At 36.6% G+C, this 24260-nt stretch overlaps 1 protein-coding gene across 3 annotated transcripts; it reads right to left on the bottom strand.

Moving 5' to 3' along the window:
• Nucleotides 1-974: 974 nt before the first annotated feature.
• LOC120069014 (uncharacterized) lies at nucleotides 975-3027 on the bottom strand. 3 transcript variants are annotated; one of them, XR_016524848.1, is made up of 3 exons: nucleotides 2719-3027; nucleotides 2193-2557; nucleotides 975-1174 (listed from the first exon to the last, which is right to left on the bottom strand). XR_016524848.1 is itself a non-coding variant. In XM_039020671.2 (2 exons), exons 1-2 carry the CDS (start codon nucleotides 2651-2653, stop codon nucleotides 1105-1107), a joined length of 531 nt encoding a protein of 176 aa, XP_038876599.1. In that variant the 5' UTR covers nucleotides 2654-2708; the 3' UTR covers nucleotides 975-1104. The 3 variants fall into 3 exon arrangements, 1 of the variants encoding a protein (XP_038876599.1); XR_005479417.2 differs by having other exon boundaries at nucleotides 2729-3019; XM_039020671.2 differs by lacking the exon at nucleotides 2719-3027 and having other exon boundaries at nucleotides 2193-2708.
• Nucleotides 3028-24260: the final 21233 nt, after the last annotated feature.

The raw sequence follows: 24260 nt of genomic DNA, 5'->3' as shown, positions 1-24260 counted from the left end.
CTTAGAAAATACCAATTAGAATGATTAAGAAGATAAGATGATGTCAATAATTATAATAGAAGCAATAATGATGACAATGAGGAACAAAATACTGTGGCATTTCAACCCCACAAATTGGAAGATAACAGAAATTCTTGGAAAAATATAAATTAAAAAAGGAAAAAAAAAAACTCTAAATTAGGTCATTAGAACACCGACGTGGCAGTATGTAATTGGCCCGTAATGAACTACCGTTATCCACGTTTCTACTACGATGAGTAATGTCACTTTCCAACATGCCAGATTCTCCCCCAAACAACACTTGCACCATTTAATAATAAATCAACAATTAATTATTTTGTTCATTATTTTTATAAAGGGTAATTACAATTGGTAACACTTTTTGGATTAATAAGTAAGTATATAACAATATTTTAAAAAATTATAAATATAGAAAAATCTGTATAGACTATCAACGATATAGTTAGATTTCGAGAATTGAATCTAAATTTATTATGTTATATACGTAAATTCTATAAAAAGATAGAAGAGTTCTTTTTTAGTACAACAACTGTAAGTATGGGACATCGAACCTCTAATCTTTAAAGAGGAATATCATGTCAATTAGTATAAATGATAACTTTAGCCTAGTATATTAGTTAACTCTAAATTATACTTACTTTGACATTGTATGAATAATTAATTAATGTGTATATGCAAACAAACAACTTTTGAATTATAGTAATTGTGACGTTGCCCGATAAATATTTAGATACAAGTTAGTTATTTATGTTAGCTTTGGTTGGTACATAAACTAGTAGGTAGTTTTTGGACTTTTAAAGAAAGGTTATTTTGATATTTTCATTTTGATTTTCATCTCATTTCGTAATGACCCGATCATTTGAGTACTTTGACATGAATTATTACTCTTACCTACTCATTTTTATTCAAAACTTTTTGACCGATATATCACAAGTTCAATGACACAAGAAAGATTATTTCAAACAAAAAATATTAAATTGACAAAGATAATGTTCAAACCAAAACCGTAAATTATTCCGTCTGACGAAAAACTGAAATTTCAAACAATTAAGTAACTTAAAAAATATGAACTGCACGGAAGCTTTATCTATTGTCCCCGTATGGCTCTATCACGAGTTTCATCTGTCCCTCGCTAGTCAATTCTTGTCCTTTTCTAGAAAAACATAAAAGAAGAAATGATAAGTATAATAATACCCAATAAGTGACCCGCTACTAGGCCCTCTAGGTAACTTGTTAACTAGTCTATCTAGGCATTAGTGTACACCCATATTATATCAGTTATGGTGATCCCAAAGGGACATATCAATCATAAATGTGATCCCGAAGGAACACGCATCAGTCATAGTGTGTAATCCGAGGATACACAAATCAATCGTAAATGTGATCCCAAGGGAACACGCATCAGTCATAATGTGTAACCCGAGGGTACATAAATCAATCGTAAACATGATCTCGACGGAACACACATCAGCATCAATCGTAAGCGTGATCCCGAAGGAACACGCATCAGTCACGGTGTGGACCCGAAAGAGCACACAATCAGTCGTACGTGTACACATGCCCAGATAAGAAAAGTTAACAAGAACCATATAAACTTAGCATGCATCAATTCATATATAACCCCTTGTTATAATCACAGTCGTTTATCTTAGGGGAAAAAAAGTAATTCCAGTATGGCCTCAGTTAATCTTACATAACATCACAATCAAAACAGTCCAAACAGTCCAGATCATGAAATTAACAGTCCAATCAATCTAAAATAAACAATTCAATTAATCTAAATTAAACAGACCAATCAGTCTAAAATAGACAATTTAATCAGTTTAAAATAAACAGTCCCATCATTATCATGCAATCGAAAGACACTTATCTCAAATTGCAAACTCGTATATCGTTATCCGAGCAAGTAAATTTCTAATCAAATTTTCGAATCATGACCTGTAACATAAATAAAACTTAGAATCAACAATTAGACCAAAACTCCCAATTTACGTCAAGATGTTTCCCAAATAATACCAAGGTCCTAATCTTCACACAAACAGAACCCAAAATTCCCAACATTGATAGCTAATCCAAAATAGCCTTGGAATCCAAAATACTCACAAAAAATTATGACGAATTATTCCAAGAAATTCGTCAAAAATGTGAAGATCTTATCCAAAAACACTTACCCCAACCGATAGAACTGGTTGATTCTGACAACCAAGACAGCGATGATGGCAGAAGCCGAAACTGGCGGCGCTGAACAAAACCCACACTGAAAACAACCCACAGCCGGCGGAAAACAGAGAGAAAAAGTGAACGACGGCGACTGGTTGATCATCTGAAGTCGAAACAGAGAAAATAAGCGGCGCGGCTGGAGACTCCAGCTAGCATTGGAGGTCGACGGCGTCGAGCCTTGAAGCCACACGGAGAAGATGAGACACGGACTTGGTGGCTTCGGATCATTGGCGCGATGAGGCAACGACGTGAGAACCAGATCCGGCGACTGGTTCGAGTTCGACGGCGTCAGTCTGAACGGCGACAATCCACGTAACTGAAAGATTCTGTTAAAGTTCGTGAGCGAAAACGGGGAACGGACCCGAATTCCAAAAATTACATAATTGTGAATTTTACAGAAACATGCAGCCATTATGTATTTAAAATTTAAATTACAGTATGTTGATTAAATAAAAAATAGGGAAGAAAAATACATACTGAAGAACACCTTCTTCGCGTAATTCTCTCGATTCACGATCACAAAAGCTTCGATCTAGATCTTGAACTCCAAACCAAGACACCACCACTTGAGAACCCTTTGTATTCTATTGGGATTGAGAATTCAAGCAAGAGTTGTGGGCTTTGCTTGAATTCTTGGAAGAAGAAATGAAATTGAGAGGGACAGGAACTTTTCATAGAGCAATCTCACTGACATTCAGAGAGATTGGGAAGAAGATGATCAACTGAATTACTTGCCCCCTCTCTACGTACTGGATGAGAAAGATCAGGGGAGGGCTCCCTCCCATTAATTAAATTTTAATTAATAATAATATATATATAATAACTACCTTATTATATATATATATACACACACTATATATTATATCAAATATAACACATAACCTATAGTTTTTATATTGTATCAAATACAATATAACCTATAGTTTTATTTTTTCTCATCATTACATGACAACTAATATAAATCATGTTTATACTAAATTAAATTATATGAATCTCATCCATATAACTTAAAGGAAATCGGACATGGGGATTTCCATGAGCAGCGGAATGATCGTTCCAAAATTTCATTCGTATTTGAACATACATAATTACAGTCAAGAAACGAAACTTACAGGTCATGCACAAAACGAAATTATAGCATACTTGACAATTAAGATCAAGGGAAGAATTATAAATACCTTTGAAGACTCATTTTCAAACTCCCTCGATCATGAACGCTCGTACAATCTCCAAGATTGCAACACACGAACGTTCGAACATAACACGATCAATCAACAACCACCACAGGAACACCACGAATGGCCTCCAAAAACCTCGACTATGTCGAGTTGAGTACGACACTACCATAATGGCTACCTTGGTATTCTCGGTGTGAGAATCCAGAAGTGTGGGCTCTATGTGGACTGTTGGGTTTTATGAATTAAAACTCGTGGTTTGTAAACATTAGAACTTATTCTAAGAATTCAATAAAGTTGTTGTTGAATATATTGTTTTTCTAGAAATCCAATAAACCTAAGTCCCTTAACTATTATATGAGTACTTGAACTTTATGTGGAGACATACAAGTAGATCAGGTTCGAGTAAATAGTCAAAATGATCTATAGTATATGAATAAGGTTGGGTACCTTATTCCTGGTAACACTATTGGATGCGGCCTACTCTGTAGTTGTTACAAAGTGTTGTAAAGTGCTGCATACAAAATGATCCTAAATCGTGCATGTTAAGACATGAGGAGTGGGGGTGTCCTATGCAAATGAGTTTTGTGCAAGATCGGACCATGAAACCTGTCACTCTTACTTTATAACATTGTTTACTGTTTAAGACTGACAATTTCAAAGCGATGACCTAGGTAACTTAACCTTAATCCTGAGCTAACTATGAACTCCTGTTTGTTCGGGATTATCATTTGATCTGTAAACGATGAGAGTAGACCAATTGCCTCTGCTCAATAAGCTTACTATTTTGGGGATAAGACCGAATGAATAGTTGGGAACATAGGGTGCAAGAGGGAATTCACTCCTAACCAATTAGGATTAGTAGAGAAGTTGTTCCCTTCAAGTGCCGATTCTGGGTCTTGAACAAGAGGCCTCACCCTCTCATTGGCCTGCGAGGGATTCGATTTGTTGATTGGATCATAAATCAATTGTTCATTAGGGGATCAGTGGAACTTAAGGAACAAGAGGTAATTTCGGGGGTAAAACAGAGATTCGACCCAACCGTTATTACGGGCAACCTGTGAAGGGTTAACTTACTAATCATGGTTATATCAAGTGGACATAATATATCTACAGTAAGGGGAGTTCAGCTATGGGCTTTAGCATAATCACCCATTAGTTAACGAATGGGGGTTAGATCGGTCTAATGAGTTTAGCCGATTAATCTCGGATCGTTGGAGCTCATGATCTGTAGCTCTGCGATGTCCCCGTACTAGCTCGTAAATGGGTACGTTTTAGGGTAGCTTGAGAAATTAATTTGAAAAATTCAAATTAAATGGAACAAGAGAATAAATATTTAAATATGATTTAAATATATAAAGATGATTATTGTGCAAAAAGTAATTTAATATTTGATATTAAATCAATTAATTTTTTAAATTAATTTAAGAAAATCCATTTTTAAATTAAAATGATTTAAAAGTCATTTTGTATTTTAAAAATAAAATGGAAATTCGTTTGCATGGGTTGCACATAATGGAAAAAGAGTTTTTTCCATTATCATCATCTTTGTGCTCACACACAAACCATGATCTTCTATGCCATGATTCTCTAAGCATGAGCTACAAACCATGCACTCCATCTCTTTGCATGTTCATCTTGATATATAAAATAGATTGGAGTTGTTGGAGAAGGAGATGAATACAAAATTTTGAGAGAAAAATCATGGTGAATAAGAAGTTGTCTTCTTCAACTTGTTGCTGTGAACTTCTCTTATTTCTCCACATCTACAAGCTGTTCTTGAGTCCCACAACTCTGCCTAAAGCTCCAAGAGCATAGTAGGGACTACTTTGAGGTGGTTCACGTTGACATCAAGTGAAAATAGCAGCTGAAAAGACATTTTCTTGAAGAGTTCATCAAAGGTATGTTCTGAAAACTCATTTTTATGAACAACATGCTTTAGTTTTTGCCAAAATTAGTGAATTAGAATGCTTATGGATCCTTGATACTTCCGCTGTATGTTGTTTAAATCTAATATGGACTTGGTTAGTGGACGAGACCGGAGGAAGAACAATCGTGTAAATGATTGAGCAAGTGGGAGATGACAAAGGTCTATCGTATAGACGATGTCCAATCATTTAAAAATGCTATTTGATCGTACAGCAAAAGCTTTGCGATCGTTTAGCTAATGGCCAGTTGAGTGAACTATCGTGTAGTGTCATCCATGATTGTATAGTCTCTCTTCAGCTATCGTTTAGTGAATCTAATCCACTTGACAGCCTTATCGTGAGTAATTCCGAGAATAGAAACTCTCACAACAACTTCTAAATTCAGGAAAACATTTTTCCTTTTATCTCACGGTTATCATGAAACCACCAATAACCTCCCACTCAATTGGTTATTAGAGAAAAAGATATAATTATCCAATAATTAATATTATTATAAATAAAATGATAACCAACTTACCATAATATATTTATAACCTATAGTTTTAATATTTCATCTCATGAAACATATAAACCATAACTCTTTTTCTATTTCATGGTACTTAATGTAAATCTCATTTACATTAATTCTTCACTTGATGTATCTTATACATCACACCGTTCATATTATATGTAATCGAATTACCTCTTGTCAATTTGAACATTTCAAATCAACACTAAGAACTGATTCTCAACTTGAATCCATTGAGCTACCAAGGGGACCTTATGGACCTGTAGCTCAAAGCTCCAACGGTACGTGAATGACTGACTAAACTCTTTAGTCACGGGATCCACCATCTGTTAACTTTCGGGCACTCCACTAAAGACCGATAGTTGAACTCTCCTTACTCCAAATATATTATGTGTCCATATCAACCAATCAACAGTGTGATAACCCTTCACAAATCGCTCGTAAGTACAGCTGGTCTAATAACCGTTATGCCCCTGTAGTTACATCTAACTCCTTAAGTACCATTGATTCCTCTAATGAACATAAGTCATAGTCCTACTATGACTGAGTCCTCTCTTCCAAAGAGAAGTGGTGGCCACTATGTTCAAGACTCCGAACCAGTCCTTAAGAGAGCAATCTATCTACTTACCCCTAATTCGAGGAAGGAGTGAATTCCATCTTGTGTAACTGAGTTCCCAACTCCCAAATTAGACAAATCCCTAAAAAGGTAGGCATGTTGAGTTGGCAATTTGGCCACTCTCACCCATACTAATCAAAGGACCTCCTTCAAAGGTAAGAGTTCCCAAAACACTCAAGATTGAGGTCATATCACCTATTGTCGTTTAGGTGAGATGTAAGTCTCAAGTATCAGTGGCGTTATATGCAAAGACTAGTCATCTCGTGGTCCGATCTTATACAAACTCTTTGTATAAACATCCCCACTCGCATGTCTCCACATGAATGGTCAGGATCTACCATCTGTAGTAGTTCACAACACTTGCAAACCTCTACAAAGCGGGTCGTTGCGTAGTGTCACCAGGATCAGGTATCCCTCCTTAATCCTTATACTACAGACCTATTTAGGTTATCACTTAAGGTATGATCCACTTGTATATCTCAAATACATGCTTAAGTTTGCATACAATAACCATGGAGCTTTGTTTATTGGATATGAATAAATGCCAAATAAAGTAACTCTTATTTTATTCATAACAATGTGTATAGATTACAAACTACGAGACTCTAGGAGAATTAGGATACCAATCCCAACATAACTAATATTTGAATCATTCAAATATTTAGTTCCTTTCAAAATAAACTTTATATTATAGTGTACCAGATACATTATATTAATTATATCACATATAATTAATTCCCTAAAATAATTCGAACAATTCAAATTAATCCAAAAACTTAATTCTCAATAAATCCATATTGAGCTACAGAGGGGACCTAATGGACCTGTAGATTGAAGCTTCAATAGTACTTGAATAATTCATTAAACTCTTTAATTAAATTACCCAACATCCAGTAACTGTTGGTCTCTCCACTAAAGACCGACAGCTACACTCTTTGTATTACAGATATATTTCTGTGTCTATTGGATATAACCAGTCAACAGTCCGATGACCCTTCATAAGTTACTCTAAGTACAACTGGACCAAAATTATCGTTTTGTCCATGTAGTTACATCTAACTCCTTAAGTATTACTAATCCCTCTAATGAACAATAAGTCATAATCCCAAGTCCCTCTCGGGTCAGTAGAAGGTGCGGCCACATTTTATTGGAAAAGGTTATAGAGCCAAGGAGCCTCTTGAGTTAGTACATTCTGACCTTTGTGGTCCTACGAATGTGCGAGCCTAAGATGTATTTGAGTATTTTATCAGTTTTACTGATGATTACTTTAGGTACGGGTATGTTTATCTTATGCAACGAAAGTCTGAATCCTTAAAAAATTTCAAAGAGTTCAAAACTGAAGTTGAAAACGCATTGGATAGACGGATTAAAACACTTCGATCGGATCGAGGTGGAAAGTTTTTGGACTCGGCATTCCAGGACTATTTGATATAACATGGAATCATTTCCTAACTCTCAGCGTCGGGTACACCTCAGCAGAATGGTGTAACGAAGAGGAGAAATAGGACCTTGTTAGACATGGTTCGCTTGGTGATGAGTTACGCTTCTTTACTGGACTCGTTTTGGGGTTTTCCAGTGGAGACTGTGGTATACATACTCAACTGTGTTCCCTCCAAGAGTGTTGTAAGAACACCTCTGGAGTTGTGGAATGGACGTAAAGCTAGTTTCCATCACTTCCACATTTGAGGTTGCCCTGCCTATGTGCTTGAGGCTAATCCCAAGAAGTTAGAACCACGGTCGAGGTTATGCCTCTTTGTAGGCTACCCCAAAGGGACACGAGGGGTTATTTTTATGATCCGACGGAAAATAGAGTGTTTGTTTCAACAAACGCTACTTTCCTAGAGAAGGATCATATAAAGGAACACAGTCCACGAAGATAAGTCATGTTGCATGAGCTTTCCAATGAAACTACTAAAACTTCAACAAGAGTTGTTGAAGTGCCTGCTACATCAGCAAGAGTTGTTGATGGAAGTCCATCAAGTTGGTCAATTCCACCTCAAGAGTTGAGGGAACCTCGACGTAATGAGAGGGTTGCGAACCCACCCACTCGCTATCTGGGTTTCACGGAAACTCTTGCTATGGTAGCAGATGGCAACATTAAGGATCCGTTGTCTTATTGAAAGGCAATGGAGGATGTTGACTGGGATGAATGAGTCAAGGCCATGGATCTCGAGATGGAGTCGATGTACTTCAACTCAGTATGGGATCTTGTAGATCAGTCTGATGGGTTAAGACCTATAGGTTGTAAATGGATCTACAAGCGTAAACGGAGTGCTGATAGGAAGGTACAGACCTTCAAGGCTCAACTCGTGGCAAAGGGTTATACCCAGGTAGAGAGAGTCGACTGTGATGAGACTTTCTTGCCTGTTACCATGTTAAAATCAATCCACATCCTTTTGTCCATTGCAGCTTATTATAATTATGAGATCAGGAAAATGGACATCAAGACGGCCTTTCTGAATGGAAATCTTGAGGAGACCATTTACATGGTGCAACCCAAGGGGTTCATAGCCCAAGGAAGATAGCAAAAGGTTTGCTAACTGAATCGGTCCCTTTATGGACTGAAACAGGTGTCTCGATCTTGGAACATACGGTTTGATACTACGATCAAGTAGTATGGCTTTGACCAAAACGTTGATTAACCTTGTGTCTACAAGAAGATCATCAACACTTTAGTAGTCTTCTTATTGTTGTACGTAGACGATATCCTACTCATTGGAAATGATGTTGGTCTATTGACTGTAGTTAAGAACTGGCTAGCGACCCAATTCCAAATGAAAGATTTGGGAGAGGCTCAGTTTGTTCTAGGTATACAGATCTTTCGGGATCGTAAGAACAGAGTGCTAGAACTGTCTCGGACATCATACATTGACAAGATATTGATCAAGTACTCGATGCAGGACTCTAAAAGGGGCCCACTGTCGTTCAGGCATGAAGTCACTTTGTCTAACGACATGTGTTCTAAGACAACTCAAAAGGTTGAGGAGATGAGATGGGTTTGTCTAACCCAGGCCATTTTAATGTTGTTGACCTGTTTACGAAGGCTCTCACGGTTACAGTGTTTGAGGGTCACCTACGGAGCATGGGTCTACAGGATCGCCCGCCGCTGGACTAGGGCAAGTGGGAGATTTTCTTGTACTAGGATTTTATGCCCTAGTTTATTGTTTTGTACTAGTATTTTGTACACCCCACTTCGCTTTAGGACAAGTGGGAGATTTTTTAGCTTAATGCCCTAAAATCTCGTGTTTTGTAGTTTGTAAACAGTTTGTACGAACGCTTGTGTTGTTAATATATGATATTTACTTCACATCTTGTATTTTGCTCAGTTACATGTTTTATTTGCTTTACCACAAACCAATAAACATAAAATCCCTGGTTATCTGTATGTGACTCAAGCATGTATGTGGTGACATCATGTATGTGGTGACATACAAGTGGATCATGTCTTGAGTGATAACCAAAATGGTCTGTAGTATATGGATGTAAGAGGGAAACTTTATCCTGGTAACATTACGTATGTGACCCGATTTGTGGAATTGTCACAAGTGTTGTGACTTGTCACATATGGTCTGATCCTGATCATTCGTGTTGGGGACATGCGAGCGGGTGTGTCCTATACAAAGAGTTTTGTATAAGACCTAACCACGAAGTGTTAACGTCTCTTTATATAACACCATTCATGATAGAGACTTCACTTCACTAGGATGACCATAGGTAACATGACCTCAATTCTGAGTGAGTTGGGAACTCCTGCCATTGAGGGTGGTCCTTTGATTTGTATGGGTGCGAGTGGCCAGGTCTTCGATTGAAACCTATCATTTTGGGGATTCGTCTGATTTGGGAGCTGGGAACTTAGCTACACAAGATGGAATTCACTCCTTCCTCGAGGCAGGGGTAAGTAGATAGATAGCTCCTTTAAGGGCTGATTCCAGGGCTTGAACGATGTAGCACCACACACCTTCTCTTGGCCCGAGAGGTGTTCACACATAGTTAGACTATGTTGTATTGTTCATTAGAGGAATCAGTGGTACTTAAGAAGTGAGATGTAACTACAGGAGAAAAACGATAATTTGGCCCAGTTGTACTTACGAGCAACTGTGAAGGGTCATCGTACTCATCATTGGTTATATCCGATGGACACAGAAATATATCTGTGGTAAGAAGAGTTTAACTGTTGGTCTTTAGTGGAATGTCTAACAGTTAACGGATTGTGGATCTCGTGGCTAAAGAGTTTAGTCAGCTATTCACGGACCGTTAGAGCTTCGAGCCACAGGTCCATTAGGTTCTTTGGGTAGCTTGGATAAAGTCGAGAACCAATATTTGGGTTAATTTGAAATGTTCAAATTGACAAGAGGAAGTTCGATTATATATGATATAATATGACTGGTTAATTATATATGATATAGTTGCCTAAATATATGAGATACATTATTTTGGAGGAAATTAGATATAAATATGATTTATATCAAGTAGAGGAGAAAATACTATAGTAGATATGTAATATCAAACTATAGGGTAAAAATATAATATGATTATATTTATTATTAATTAATTGATTAATTATATAATAACTAAGCCAAATTATCACGTTTGGACATGGGTCAGTGGGAATGCATCGGTTATTGTAACCGATGAAATAAAAATGAAATTATTTCATTTTGAATCATTCGTTAAATCTACCGTCCGAAGAGAAATTAGAGAGAGCGTGCTGGTGAAACCTAAACGACCGCTTAAGTAAATCAACAGCCTATACGATAGTCACTCTCCTTTTAAACGACCGTCCACCTTTTGTCTAAACGATCGCACACTAATTCCTACACGATCGTATAGTTTTCCTAAACAATCGTATAATGTGCCGAGTTTGATAAACGATCGTATCCATTTCCTAAATGATTGTTCAATAAAACCTACACGATCGTGTAGCTTCTCCTAAACGATAAGTATTTTGTTATAGGATAGCGCCTTTTTCCCTTCTACTTACTTATCGCCTACACGATCTGGTCTTCCTTCTTCCTCTACCAAATTCACTAAAGACCACACTTTGGGTTCTCACTTCGAGAATACCCGGGGCTCTTTTCTGGTGGTGTCGTCCCCGTTGCGGTCGTGAGTTTGCGGTTGTGCGTGCTACGTTGACGACCGGGAGGAGGTTTTCGCTGCATTAAGTTCCGAAGATTGAAGATTGTCTTCAATTGGTATACACTTTCTCCCTTGTTATATCTTGTTCATAGCATGCTGATAATTACTGTTTGTTTGCATAACATGAGTTTGAATGTATATTGTTATATTTTGGTCACGGTGAGATCGGAGCGATCCGAACGTGCACATAGAACTCTTCGATAAGAGATCCTTCAACAATATACATCTTCTGGATCGGATAGGTCTTCATCTTCTGGATACTTCATGGCTTTGATGATTTTAAACCTGAGTTTCTTCCCATTTATACTCATCGTGATCTCTCCCTTGTACACATCAATTTGAGCACAACCAATAGATAAAAATTGTCCTCCCAATATGATGGACACATCTTTGTCCGCCTCATAGTCAAGAATGATGAAGTCTGTAGGTAAAATGAATTTATCAATTGTGACCAGGACATCTTTCAACTTTCCCTCAGGGTGAACTAGGGACCTGTCTGCACGCTGGAGAGTCACCGTCGTGGGACCCACATTCAACTGTTTGAAGATTGAAAGGGTCATTAAATTTATATTGGCTCCAAGGTCACATAGTGCTTGACCGTTATAGATGCCGCCAATTGAGCAGGGTAACGTGAAGCTTCATGGGTCGCGCATCTTCGGTGGGATTATGGTGTTTGACTTTTGCGTTAACGTCGCCGTTGCGAACTTTCCCGTGCCTCTTTTCTTTGACACCATGTCCTTAAAAAACTTAGCATATTTTGGCATTTGTTCTATCACTTCTATAAACGGGATATTGATGTGTAGTTGCTTTAACATTTCCATGAATCGATGATACTGAACTTCATCATTTTACTTTTTCTTCAGTCTTTGCAGGAATGGTGGTAGTTATACCTTCACGATTCCGTGTTCTATAAGTTTAGAGGCGGACATAACTTCAGGTTCCATCGTCTTAGGCTCTTCTGGTTCATTTAGTGTCAATGGGTTCTTGGATTCCATCATAATTAGATTGGTCCTACTCGACTCCTTCTTTTCTTCCGCTATCATCTTCCACTTTGCAAGGTCACAACTTGACATTGCTTCTTTCCTGTGTTCCCCGGGTTGCTAGAGAGCTCCGTTAAGCTTGACAGGGTCCTTTGTGGTCTATTTTTCAGCTCTCCTGCAATCTGTCCTATTTGTATTTCGAGATTGCGGATAGAAGTCACTTGGTTCTGGAGGACCGTCTCGTTCTTTTCAATGTACTGCTTTAATAGGCTCTCCAGAGAGGAAGATGGCGGTGCTTGCGAGTGTTGGCTTGATGTTGCGGTTGACCGTTCGTTCGCTGGAAAAATCCTTGTGGTACTTCTTTTTGCACCATAGGTTGGTAACTTTCTTGATTATTTTTTTAAGCGAAATTGGGGTGGTTTCTTCACCCGGGGTTGTATGTATTAGAGAAAGGGTTGTTCTTTACGAAATATACTGACTGTTGGTTCCTTGGACATTCTTCAATCGGATGCGATTCTCCACACGTAGCACAACTCGTGCTTGTCTGTTCAATTGCGTTGACCTGCCCTCTTTGCGTCCCAGGCCTCTTGATTGTGATGCCCTGTAACAGATTAATCATTGCATTCATTTGATTCTGTAGAGATGCGATGGCCCCATTGTTTGCGTTACCTTCACGAAATTTTACTTGTTGATCGCTTTTCTGCCAATCTTCATGATTCTTTGATATGCGATCAAGAATATTCTTCGCCTCATCATAAGTTTTATCGAGCAGACCACCAGATGCCGCCGCATTGGCAGCTGTCTACAATACAAGGTTCAAACCGTGATAAAATATCTCCATCTGGAGACAGTCTGGTAATCCGTTGTGTGGACAATCTCGCATCAATCTCTTAAACCTCGCCCACGCGTTGCTGAGCGATTCGTCTATTTCTTGTTCAAAATTCATAATTAACTTCCTTCTTCTTGTATTCTCAGTAAGAGGGAAATATTTCTTCATGAACTTTTCTACAACCTATTCCCACGAAGTTATCTCCCTTGGTTCGAGGGAATATGCCCATTTCCTTGCTTGATCGCATAACGAAAATGGGAACAGCGTTAGTTGAACTTCTTCAGCTGAGATATTTAGAAACACAAAAGTGTTACAGATTTCAATGAAACTTCGAAGATGGGCGTGCGGGTCCTCACCACGCCTTCCACCAAACTGTCCGGCTGTCTGGATCATTTGTAACATAACCGGCTTCATCTCAAACCTCGATCCGTCTAAAGCTTGCCTCATGATTTCTGGGGAGAAATCATATAGGTTAGGTGACGCATAGTCCCGGATGGGTCTATTGCGGTCGTTCGCCAGGAGAATGGGGTTTGCCATGATGTTGTTTGTATTTACGGCTCTTTCTTTCGATCGTTCCGCCATTCTGGGATTTCCTTCTTGTTGTTGTCGACGGTTGTTTCTCTGTCTTCTTTGGAACATTCTTTCGACCTCTGGGTCATAGTTGGGCTCAGAAATGTGTCCTTCGCTCATGCGACACCTGCATCTTCCCTTACCAAAGGAATGGCAGTGCACAGAGGTCGAAAGCTGCAAAGAAAATAAAAAAGGTTTACTGTTAGCACAATATGTACTGTCGTAATCCCCGGCAACGACGCCAAAAACTTGATGCGTTGTGAATTGTGATGCGATTATGATGTGAGTTTGCGGTGGTATGTGTTATGCAGTGCACATGCAAGTTTTCCTAATAAGACCCAAATATAAGCCTCACTAGGTGTCCTGGTAAGTCCAGGGTCGAACATAGGGACTACTGAGTAAATATGCGACAGTTACTTCGATTCTCTTGCGGTGGTGAAAACAAATAAGTTAGATGGTGTTTTGATTAAGTATACTTCCTATGCGACGGTATTCGAACAAAGAGTTGATGAAATCGAGAGTTACCATGAGTATACGATGAATGGGTTGAAAAGGGGTTTAACTAACACTTCCTAAGATTACATACAAGTTATGCAATCATGCTACACACAAATAACAGCATGTCATCTCTCAATGCAAATGCCATAACTCCTATTTCTAGGACGCATGCGATGTATACGAAAAAGTCGATAGGACTTATGTCTAAGCCTCTATTCTTGTCTATGTGATGATGAATGATGCACACATAAACAAGGTGACCGCATACTATCATATCCTATTTCTAGGGTGCATGCGATGTGTTAATAGCAATAGAACTTATGTCTAAGTTTCTATCTCTTGCTTATGTGGTTCTAATCTGACTCTTTCAAGCCTAGATTCTAATCTGACTCTCTCAAGTCTAGATTCTATCTTTAGACTACTCTCTTAAGTATCTCTAAAGGGTGAATGACGCATACATAAGACAAGATGATCGCATAAAATGTAAATCTTAGGTCATGCTAGCTAAGTACTTCTCAACCCATTCGAAAATTTAGCTACTCATGCGAAGTGTGAAGAGATTGAACATAGATTGAAATGAGATTTCCATTTTCTATAGATAAAGTGTTGAATACAAAATAACAATGGAATTTAGAGATAAAGAAGCCCGATAAGCAATGTCTTGCTTCCCGTGGCTTTTTACACTATCTTTTTCACTCCAACTCTGTCTAGATGAATATTCTTGCTTTCGCAAGTGTTGGCACTCTCTCCCTTTGTAACACTTTCCAGCTGTCTCTCGATCTGTTCGGGAATGATCTCTCAGCTTCTTCGTCTCCTAGCTCGTCGTCGTCCTCTAAATCTAAGTATGTACGTGAACAGACTAATGACTCTCTAACTTGTATATATGATCTAACTTGTTAACCCCCATTACAATGGTGGCCTTTGGTATTTATAGAGCTTAAGGTGAAGCAGCCTTTCTCTCTAATGATTGCAATAATGGTCAGTCATTAAATCTCATGCTCTGATGCGCCGATTAATGGTCACCGAAATTTGAGTGTACTTGCTACAGTGTGGCTTTAACGGCTTGTCAACTAAATTCGGATTCGACCGTCATCAGCTTTCCGTCCCATCATGATTTATTATGCTGTCATCTTGATGCGCAGTCTTTAAGCGAGCATCCAACTACGAGCAAGGCGCTCTTTCTCAGTCTAAACTCATGCCCATTTTATTCGGCAGTGGAGTTGCAATCACTTAATTTATGCGTTGATCACGATTCCCACCTTCGTTTTGGCTTGCCCCCATGGGTGTCATGCGGACATCCAACTACGAGTAGGATTCGATCTCAACATTATGATTTTTTTTTATTGAAATCTCTAAAAGTAGCAAGGTTGAAAACAAATACTAGCACTCCCAAATTTATACACAGCAATGTCCTCATTGCTGATAGACTGAAATAACTCATGTGATACTCTTAGGAAATTTCGTAAAAATTGTTTTGAAAGAAAGTTGGTGGACCGCTAACTTCTAGAAATATTTCATGAATTGATTGTCCTGAAATTAAGTTGACTCTAGTACATGTGGTAAGAAATAAAGGAATGAATTTCATCATTGACATCATAATTGGTACGAGGAAGAATGTGGTGACTAAATAAAGTAATCAAAATTCAATGATTGCGTCAAACTAAAGAGGATGCGATAATAAAATTTAACAATATTAAAATGAGATGCGAGCAGTGCAAAAATTTGAAATAAAAGAGTCAATGAAGAATACAACCTCCAAATTTGCTTTGTTGCCCGCATCATCTTTGATCGCATCCTTTCTTCCGATGGGTTGATTCCTCGATTGCGATAGGTTAATCGAACTGATCGCGTGTTTTTAGTTTATCGCATAACTCCATCGCAATCGTTCACTACAATCATTGCTAAATATTAAGAGGGTAAAAAGTATGAAAGGCAGAGTTGATAATTTTAAAGAGTAGTGGTTGTACAAGAGGGTAAAGTAAGTTCATGAAAGAAAGATATCAAAAGGATACTAAAAAAAAAAGCATCCCTAATGAGTTTGTGTCTGGTATCAACACAGGGACCGCTCATTTCTTCTTCAGTCAGGATTCCTCAGGTCCACGGAGGTTTTCTCGCGATGAAAGTCTTCTCCGTGATATATCTTGACTCTTTGCCCGTTGACCTTGAATGCGTTGGTCCCTTTTTCATTAGTTAATTCAACCGCACCATGCGGGAATACTTCTTTAATTATAAATGGGTCAGACCAGCGTGACTTTAATTTTCCCGAAAAGAGTCGTAGCCTAGAGTTGAATAGCAAGACCTTCTGCCCAACCTGGAGATTCTTTTCGCATAATCATTTGTCATGCCAACGCTTTGCACGTTCCTTGTAGATCTTGGCATTTTCATATGCTTGAATTCTCCATTCGTCTAGCTCGAGCAACTGAAGTTTTCTCTCCTCCCCTGCAGTCTTCAAATCAAAATTGAGCTTCTTCACTGCCCACAGTGCCTTGTGGTCTAATTCCAGCGGTAAGTGACATGTCTTCCCAAACACTAGCGCATACGGGGACATGCTTATAGGTGTTTTATAGGCGGTCCTATATGCCCACAAGGCATCGTCAAGCTTCATGGCCCAATCATTGAGTGAAGGATTCACCACCTTTTCTAGGATCAGTTTGATTTCCCTATTAGACAACTTGGCTTGGCCGTTTGTTTGTGGATGATATGCGGTGGTGACCTTATGGTAGATACTGTACTTGAGTAATAGTTTGTTGATGACGCCATTGACAAAGTGGGAGCCTTCATCACTTATTATGGCACGTGAGGTGCCAAAACGAGTGAAGATGTTTCTTCGCAAGAATCTGGAGACTATCGCCGCATCGTTTGCGACGCATGATACCGCTTCAACCCACTTGGAGACATAATTGACGGCCAACAGAATGTACTTGTGACCATTTGATAGTGGAAATGGTCCCATGAAGTCTGTGCCCCACACGTCGAAGAGTTCCAATTCTAATATGATGTTCATTGGCATCGCATTCTTCCATGAAATGTTTCCCGTGCGTTGGCACTTGTCGCATTTCACAGAATAGTCTCGAGCGTCCTTGGATAGTGTTGGCCAATAATATCCACTTTGTAACACTTTTGCTGCGCGTCCTCGGATAGGTCTTCATCTTCTGGATACTTCATGGCTTTGACGATGTTAAACCTGAGCTTCTTCCTATTTATCTCGTCGTGATCTCTCCCTTGTACACATCAATTTGAGCACGACCAGTAGATAAAAATGGTCGTCCCAATATGATGGGCACATCTTTGTCTGCCTCATAATCAAGAATGATGAAGTCTACCAGTAGAATGAATTTATCAATTGTAACCAGGACATCCTTCAACTTTCTCTTAGGGTGAACTAAGGACCTGTCCGCAAGCTGGAGAGTCACCATCATGGGCGTCAACTGCCCCACATTCAATTGTTTGAAGATTGAAAGGGGCACTAAATTTATACTGGCCCCATGGTCGCATAGCGCTTGACTGATATAGATCCCGCCAATTGAGTAGGGTATCGTGAAGCTTCCTGGGTCGCACATCTTCGGTGGGATTATGGTGTTTGACTTTTGCGTTAACGCCACCGTTGCGAACTTTTCCGTGCCTCTTTTCTTTGACACCATGTCATTAAAAAACTTAGCATATTTTGGCATTTGTTCTATCGCTTCTGTAAACGGGATATTGATGTGTAATTGCTTTAACATTTCCATGAAGCGATAATACTGAACTTCATCATTTTGCTTTTTCTTCAGTCTTTGGGGGAATGGTGGTAATTGTACCTTCACGATTCTGTATTCTATAGGCTTAGAGATGGGTGCAACTTCAGGTTCCATCGTCTCAGGCTCTTCTGGTTCATTTTGTGTCAACAGGGTCTTGGATTCCATCGCAATTGGATTGGTCCTACTCGGCAAGTAATCGAAAAGCAGGTAAACAACAACAAAATTATTCAATTGAGACTCACTTTTTACATTATCATTGATTGATTACTTTTTAACATGTGTAAACGTGGCCTTAATCTCATCAACATTTTCAAAACGAAATCTTTACGAATATTTAAGTTAATTCTGAAACTTTTAAATTTTATGGCAAATATTAATTTATACCTCCAAATTTCAGGTTCGTATCAATTAAAATTGTAAACTTTCATAAGTGTATCATTTTATATCCTCTTCCAATTTTCATTCGATCAATATTGTATGGAACTTAAAATTTAAGTTCATTAAACTCCTAAATTTTTATTAACCAATCAATTTAGACCTTGCATTAGGAATACATTTGAAGATCATCCATGCATTAATTTTCAAACTTGTGTAAATTCTTCAAATATCAATTTTACAAAATGAACGTTTAGAGTAGATGTTTTGTTTAAAAAATTATCTAAAACTCTAAATTGATTTATTTATGAAATTTTAGAGGTTTAATCACAATTAAATGTTTTACCCAATGTTTATCAAACAAAATTTAGGAGAGTACAAAGGGATGTTTTCTTACCTAATTTTAATTGTAAAATTATTTATTTGTACTTGGAAATTTTTTTCTTAAACAACGACGTTAACCTACAAATCTAAAAGATGATTTGATTGGTGTATGATGACACGTGTTATTATGATGCCTCGAAAGCTGAAACAGAGACACATGGTAATTCTGCTGGACGCCACACCACGCGATCGTTCTTTCGGCGCCTTTGGAAGATTGTTCTTTCCATTTGGAATTTCTACAGATCAATACAATAGTATTGGTCTTTTCTAATTACATTCTTTTTCAAGAAATTTTCGCATATAAAAAAAATATCAAATTATTTACATAAATAATAAAAAACTATTGATAGATTTCTATCAACATCTATTAATATTAAACTTCTATCAGCATCTATTACTAATAAACTTTTATTAGCATCTATCAAATATTAAAATTTTGCTATTTTATATAAATAGTTTCCTAATTTTTCTATTTTTTTTAGAATTAGTCTTCTTTTTCCTTAAAAAATTAGATAATAATACTTTTTTTTTTATCCACTTTAACTATTTATAAAAGGGAGAGTCGTCTTTTGGATCATCTAACCATATAAGATCATTTTCTCTGCTATTCAAAATACTCAAACTTTGGCGTAATTTAAATATTTGTGTATCTTTCATGCATGGAAGATAGCCACATACGTCTTTGGCCAAGCAGAGTTATATATTTAGCATATTAGTGAAGCTTACAATGACATAATACTGCATATTGCACATCACATTTCTTCCTAGACTGTCATCGAAAAGTCGCATCAAACAAATATTACATGTAGATATATGCAAGCTCGATGTTATCTTGTCCTAATTCCTTTCTAATCTTCCTTACAAAAACATCAAATGATAAGAATGAAATATGCAAATATTTACAAAAAGTACTCTCAAACATACTCGTAACTTTTACGTTTGGAGAATCTTTTTCAAGATCCTTCGAGATCCAAAAACAAAATATATCCATAATTTTGATACCTCTCTTTCTGATGATTTGTCAAAAGACTTAGAGATGGTTTGAGAGAGATGGAACACAAAAAGAAAGCAACCAATTAACTACCAAAATAAGTCAACAAACTCACATGGGATGATGTGGGAATAGCACCTTTCAAAAATCTCATACATATATTCACATTCATATTCTCAATCTAAAAGCCCACATGAACTCCATTGTTTCTTGTGCTAAAATAACTAAAAGTCCCTAAAATAACTTTTTTATTATTTTAAACAATGATATGTTATATTGAATTAAGAAAACTAATTTTTAAAAAATGGGACTAGAGAAGAGATCATAAATCTAGAATCTATTTCTTAACTAAAAAAATTACATTTTAAAAATTTATGGACTAAATATACCTATTCTTCGAAACTCGATGACTAAATAAATAATATTCTCTTTTTTCTCTCTCCTTTTAATTTTCTTTCACTTGATCAAACTTTAAAGCTTTATTTACCTTTTATAAGCGACAATACCATGCCAAATAGATACAATGCTAATGCTTTTGCATAATCTAGAAAAATAAAAGTATAGTTTTGGCTAAGATTCATTATCTATATGCATGGAAATTTCTTACTTGATAAGATAAGATGGTGTGTCAAAGGTTTTGTAGAAAATTTGGAAGATCATATAAAAAATATAGCTTCCATCTTGCTCATGTTCGTGCTTGTTCAATGATAATTTTGAAATGAATAAAATCACTTTTATCATGTTTAAAATTACTTTGAAATACACTTTTACAATCACTCAAAATCAATTCAATATTTAATTCTACACTTTTAAACGCATATTTCGTTTTATTCATATCACTTCTATTTATTTTCATAATCACTCGAAAGATGTTTTTAATAATTTGATTATTAAAAACATTTTTCAAGTGATTCTGAAAATGAACAAAAGTGATTATTTTAAGCCTTTTAGAATCACTCTCAAATATATCATTCACGTATTTATGTTTGTGATATATCTTTTTGTTGATTAGACTTTAATCTCTAGATTACTCTAGTATTGCAAAAATTGACATTAGAAGAAAGAAAGGTTTGGTATGAGCCGTTACATCTTGTCTATCAAGGTAAGTGCAACTTTCTTTTGTATGGCCAATTTAAAAACTCACAAAAAGTATTATAAGATTTTTATAGATAATTGTTTTAAATTAATAAAATAGAAAGAGTATGGTAGCAAGTTTTCTTTCTTAAAAAGAAAAAAATATATATGGTAGCAAGTTTTAAGGTACATTCTAAATTCTACCCGATCAAGTAATTTTTAACAAGAAACATATATGTGGTAAATCATAAATTTAATCCACAAATTTCTTGTTTTTGAGTATTTGAATTTAATTCTAATAAGTCCATTATGCTTACATAATTACTTAAAAATATTGACATAATGTAAACTACAAGATTTCTATTTCTTTTTTGATGAAATTTCTCCCAACGCCTTTAAAAATATCAGGAGAGAGTAGTTTTTTCGATGGTTTAAAACCCGTCGGGAAAAAAGGCTATCCCGACGGTTGTGTTGAAAAACCATGGAGATAGGTTGGAAAAAAAACGGTATTTTTTATTTAAAAAAGGCTATCCCGACGGTTGTTTGAAAAACCTATGAAATCCCCAAATTCAAACCAATGACTTTGGATTTGAAAACCACAATACAATTGATAAGAATAAAAGAAAAAGAGGAAAAAAAAACACAACCTCGGATACCAAAAATCAAAGAATGAACTAAAGAAAGAGGATTAAAAAGAAAGTATGGTTGGAGAAGTTCACCCAAAAAAGAAACACAAACAAGAAAGATATGAAATGAAATTAAAAGTATAAATATATATTTTAATTTGGATTTATTATTTATGGTTGAATATTTTTGTTAGATACTTAAAAGTTTAAGTTTTAATTACTCATTTGCCTCCACTACTCAATCTTGTTCTTAAAGAAAACAACTCTTCTAACAAAAAATTAATACTTAGAAGATGAAAGTATAAGTTCTAATATAACTAATTGTTTAAATCATACAGGCTCAACTTATTAAATATATTATTAAAAATGGATAAAAAGTGTATTAAGACTAGGAACAAGTTATCAACTGAATATGTAGAAGGAGTAGCATGATTCCTTGAACTTGCAAAACTTCATGTTAATAACTCGAGAAAAATAGATATTCATTCAGAAAATATATGAATGCAATGTGGGAGCCAATAGATAGAGTTGAATGACATTTAATCATTGATAGAATATCTCCATCGTATCATCAATGGGTAGGGTTGGCAAAATTCTCCGCGGGGTCGACTCCCCACGAAGACCCGTCTCGATTGGGGCGGAGAATCCCTGGTTTGACCGGGGATGGGGTCAAACCGGAGAAAATTTTCAGGGCCCCGTCTAGTGACAGGGCGGGGATAGGGACGGTATCCCCACCCTGACCCCGACCCCCAATTTGATATATTTATATTTTTATAAATATATATTTATAATATATAAAATAATTTATTTATATGTATGTTTATAATGTATAGTGTTGGATTGGAGCCAATATTAAATATCCAAATTCTAACTCTAAGCCCAAGAAGCCAAACCCAAACTTTAAAAAAAAATGTTTATTTTTTGTGGACTAATCAAATTTTAATTAAAAAATGGGGAATCCCCGCGAGAACTAGTAGGGGAATCTCCGCCCCCATCCTCGCCTTTAAATGGCGAGGACAGGGGCGGGGATGGGAGAGAATTTCCCCCACGGGGCCGGGGATGGGGGACGCCCCCTGCCTCGTTGCCAACCCTATCAATGGGTATATCGTGGAGAACCAGTCAACTTGTCTAGGGGATACAAGAGTTAGACATCTCAATCGATACGTGATAATGGATTAAGTACGACAGAGATGAATGTTATGGATGAAGAAAATAAAATTTTGAATATTATAAATGATCTACAGTGCCCAATTGCCGATGTGAATGAAGAAGATAACGAAAATGAGATGCATAGCAATGCCCAAGAAAGAGATAACAATTCGAGATTATTTGAAGACTTAATAAAGTGGTGCAAGTCATGCAAAATAAGCGTGTGTGGGATAGGCTAGAAATAGAACATAAGAATGACCAACCTAAGTTATTAGAAGTTGTGAATTATTCCTTGTATAATCTATTGGAATGCCTTGAATTTGTTTGTTGGCACTTCGAACAACCAAGTATGAGGGTCTCGCTGCTCGGTCAACAAGTCGAGGTCAAGGGACAGCGCACCCTAGTAAGGGTTGCCCTCGAAACCTATTCAAAATTCGTATTTAGCCTATTTATTTATTTGTAGTTATTTACAATTATGACCCTAGGGTTTAGAGTAGTACGCTATATAAACTATCCCTTAAAGGTGTTGTTTTGGTGTATTCAGAAAACATTCTCTCTAATAATATTGTTCTCCCTCTGCCCCATTGGCATAGCTAACACACTGTTAGTGAACCACATATATCTGTGTGTTGATACTTTTTACGTTTTTGTATTCATTAATTGTCGATTATGTAATATAATCGATGAATCAATGAACGATATCAATTTATGTAGAGTTGATGTTGATCCTATAGTCATAGAAGAACATATAATTCAGCAAGTTAATGATGACTTCATAAATGACAAGGAAAATGATGTGCAATCATCTTCTGATAGGAGTTTGAGTCTCGATGAACATCTTGATGATATCAAATAATCATGTAAATAATTATCTTATTTTTCATTTCACAAATTACATATTGTTGTATAATATACATTTTTGTCTGCACGGGAACAATGGTGGATCACACCAAGGATGAGTCATTAATGGAGTATTTAGAGTCCGAGCATATCGATGCATCATCCTCCGTGGGAGAGAATTCAGGTTATTTTATATACACGTTTTCTTTTTATAAAAAAAATGTGTAATTTGTATTTAAACCAATGTTTGAACTACGTTTTCTTTTTATAAAAAAAATGTGTAATTTGTATTTAAACCAATGTTTGAACTAACGTATAGTTTGTATAATTTGTATTCAAAACAACGTATAATTTCTTCATAGACTAATTCTGCGACTAGTAGGTTGACACGCGGATACTCTCGGAATATTGATTTGGATAAACATGTCCAAGCATTTGTGAGAATTCCTATCGAGATCAATCCTATATGGGAGAAACCAATTTGTGATAATGCAACAAAGTTTAGCAATGTCATTGGTACCAATATTAAAAAAATCATTTTTGTTCGTTATGGAATATAGGGAGAGGTACCAATAGAATCTAGCGAGCTTATTAAAAGTCGAT

This window comes from Benincasa hispida, chromosome 11, assembly GCF_027475165.1.
Source record: "Benincasa hispida cultivar pf3 chromosome 11, pf3_genome.v1.1, whole genome shotgun sequence".
Taxonomy (NCBI): domain Eukaryota; kingdom Viridiplantae; phylum Streptophyta; class Magnoliopsida; order Cucurbitales; family Cucurbitaceae; genus Benincasa; species Benincasa hispida.
This window is presented reverse-complemented; position numbering and strand designations above follow the sequence as displayed.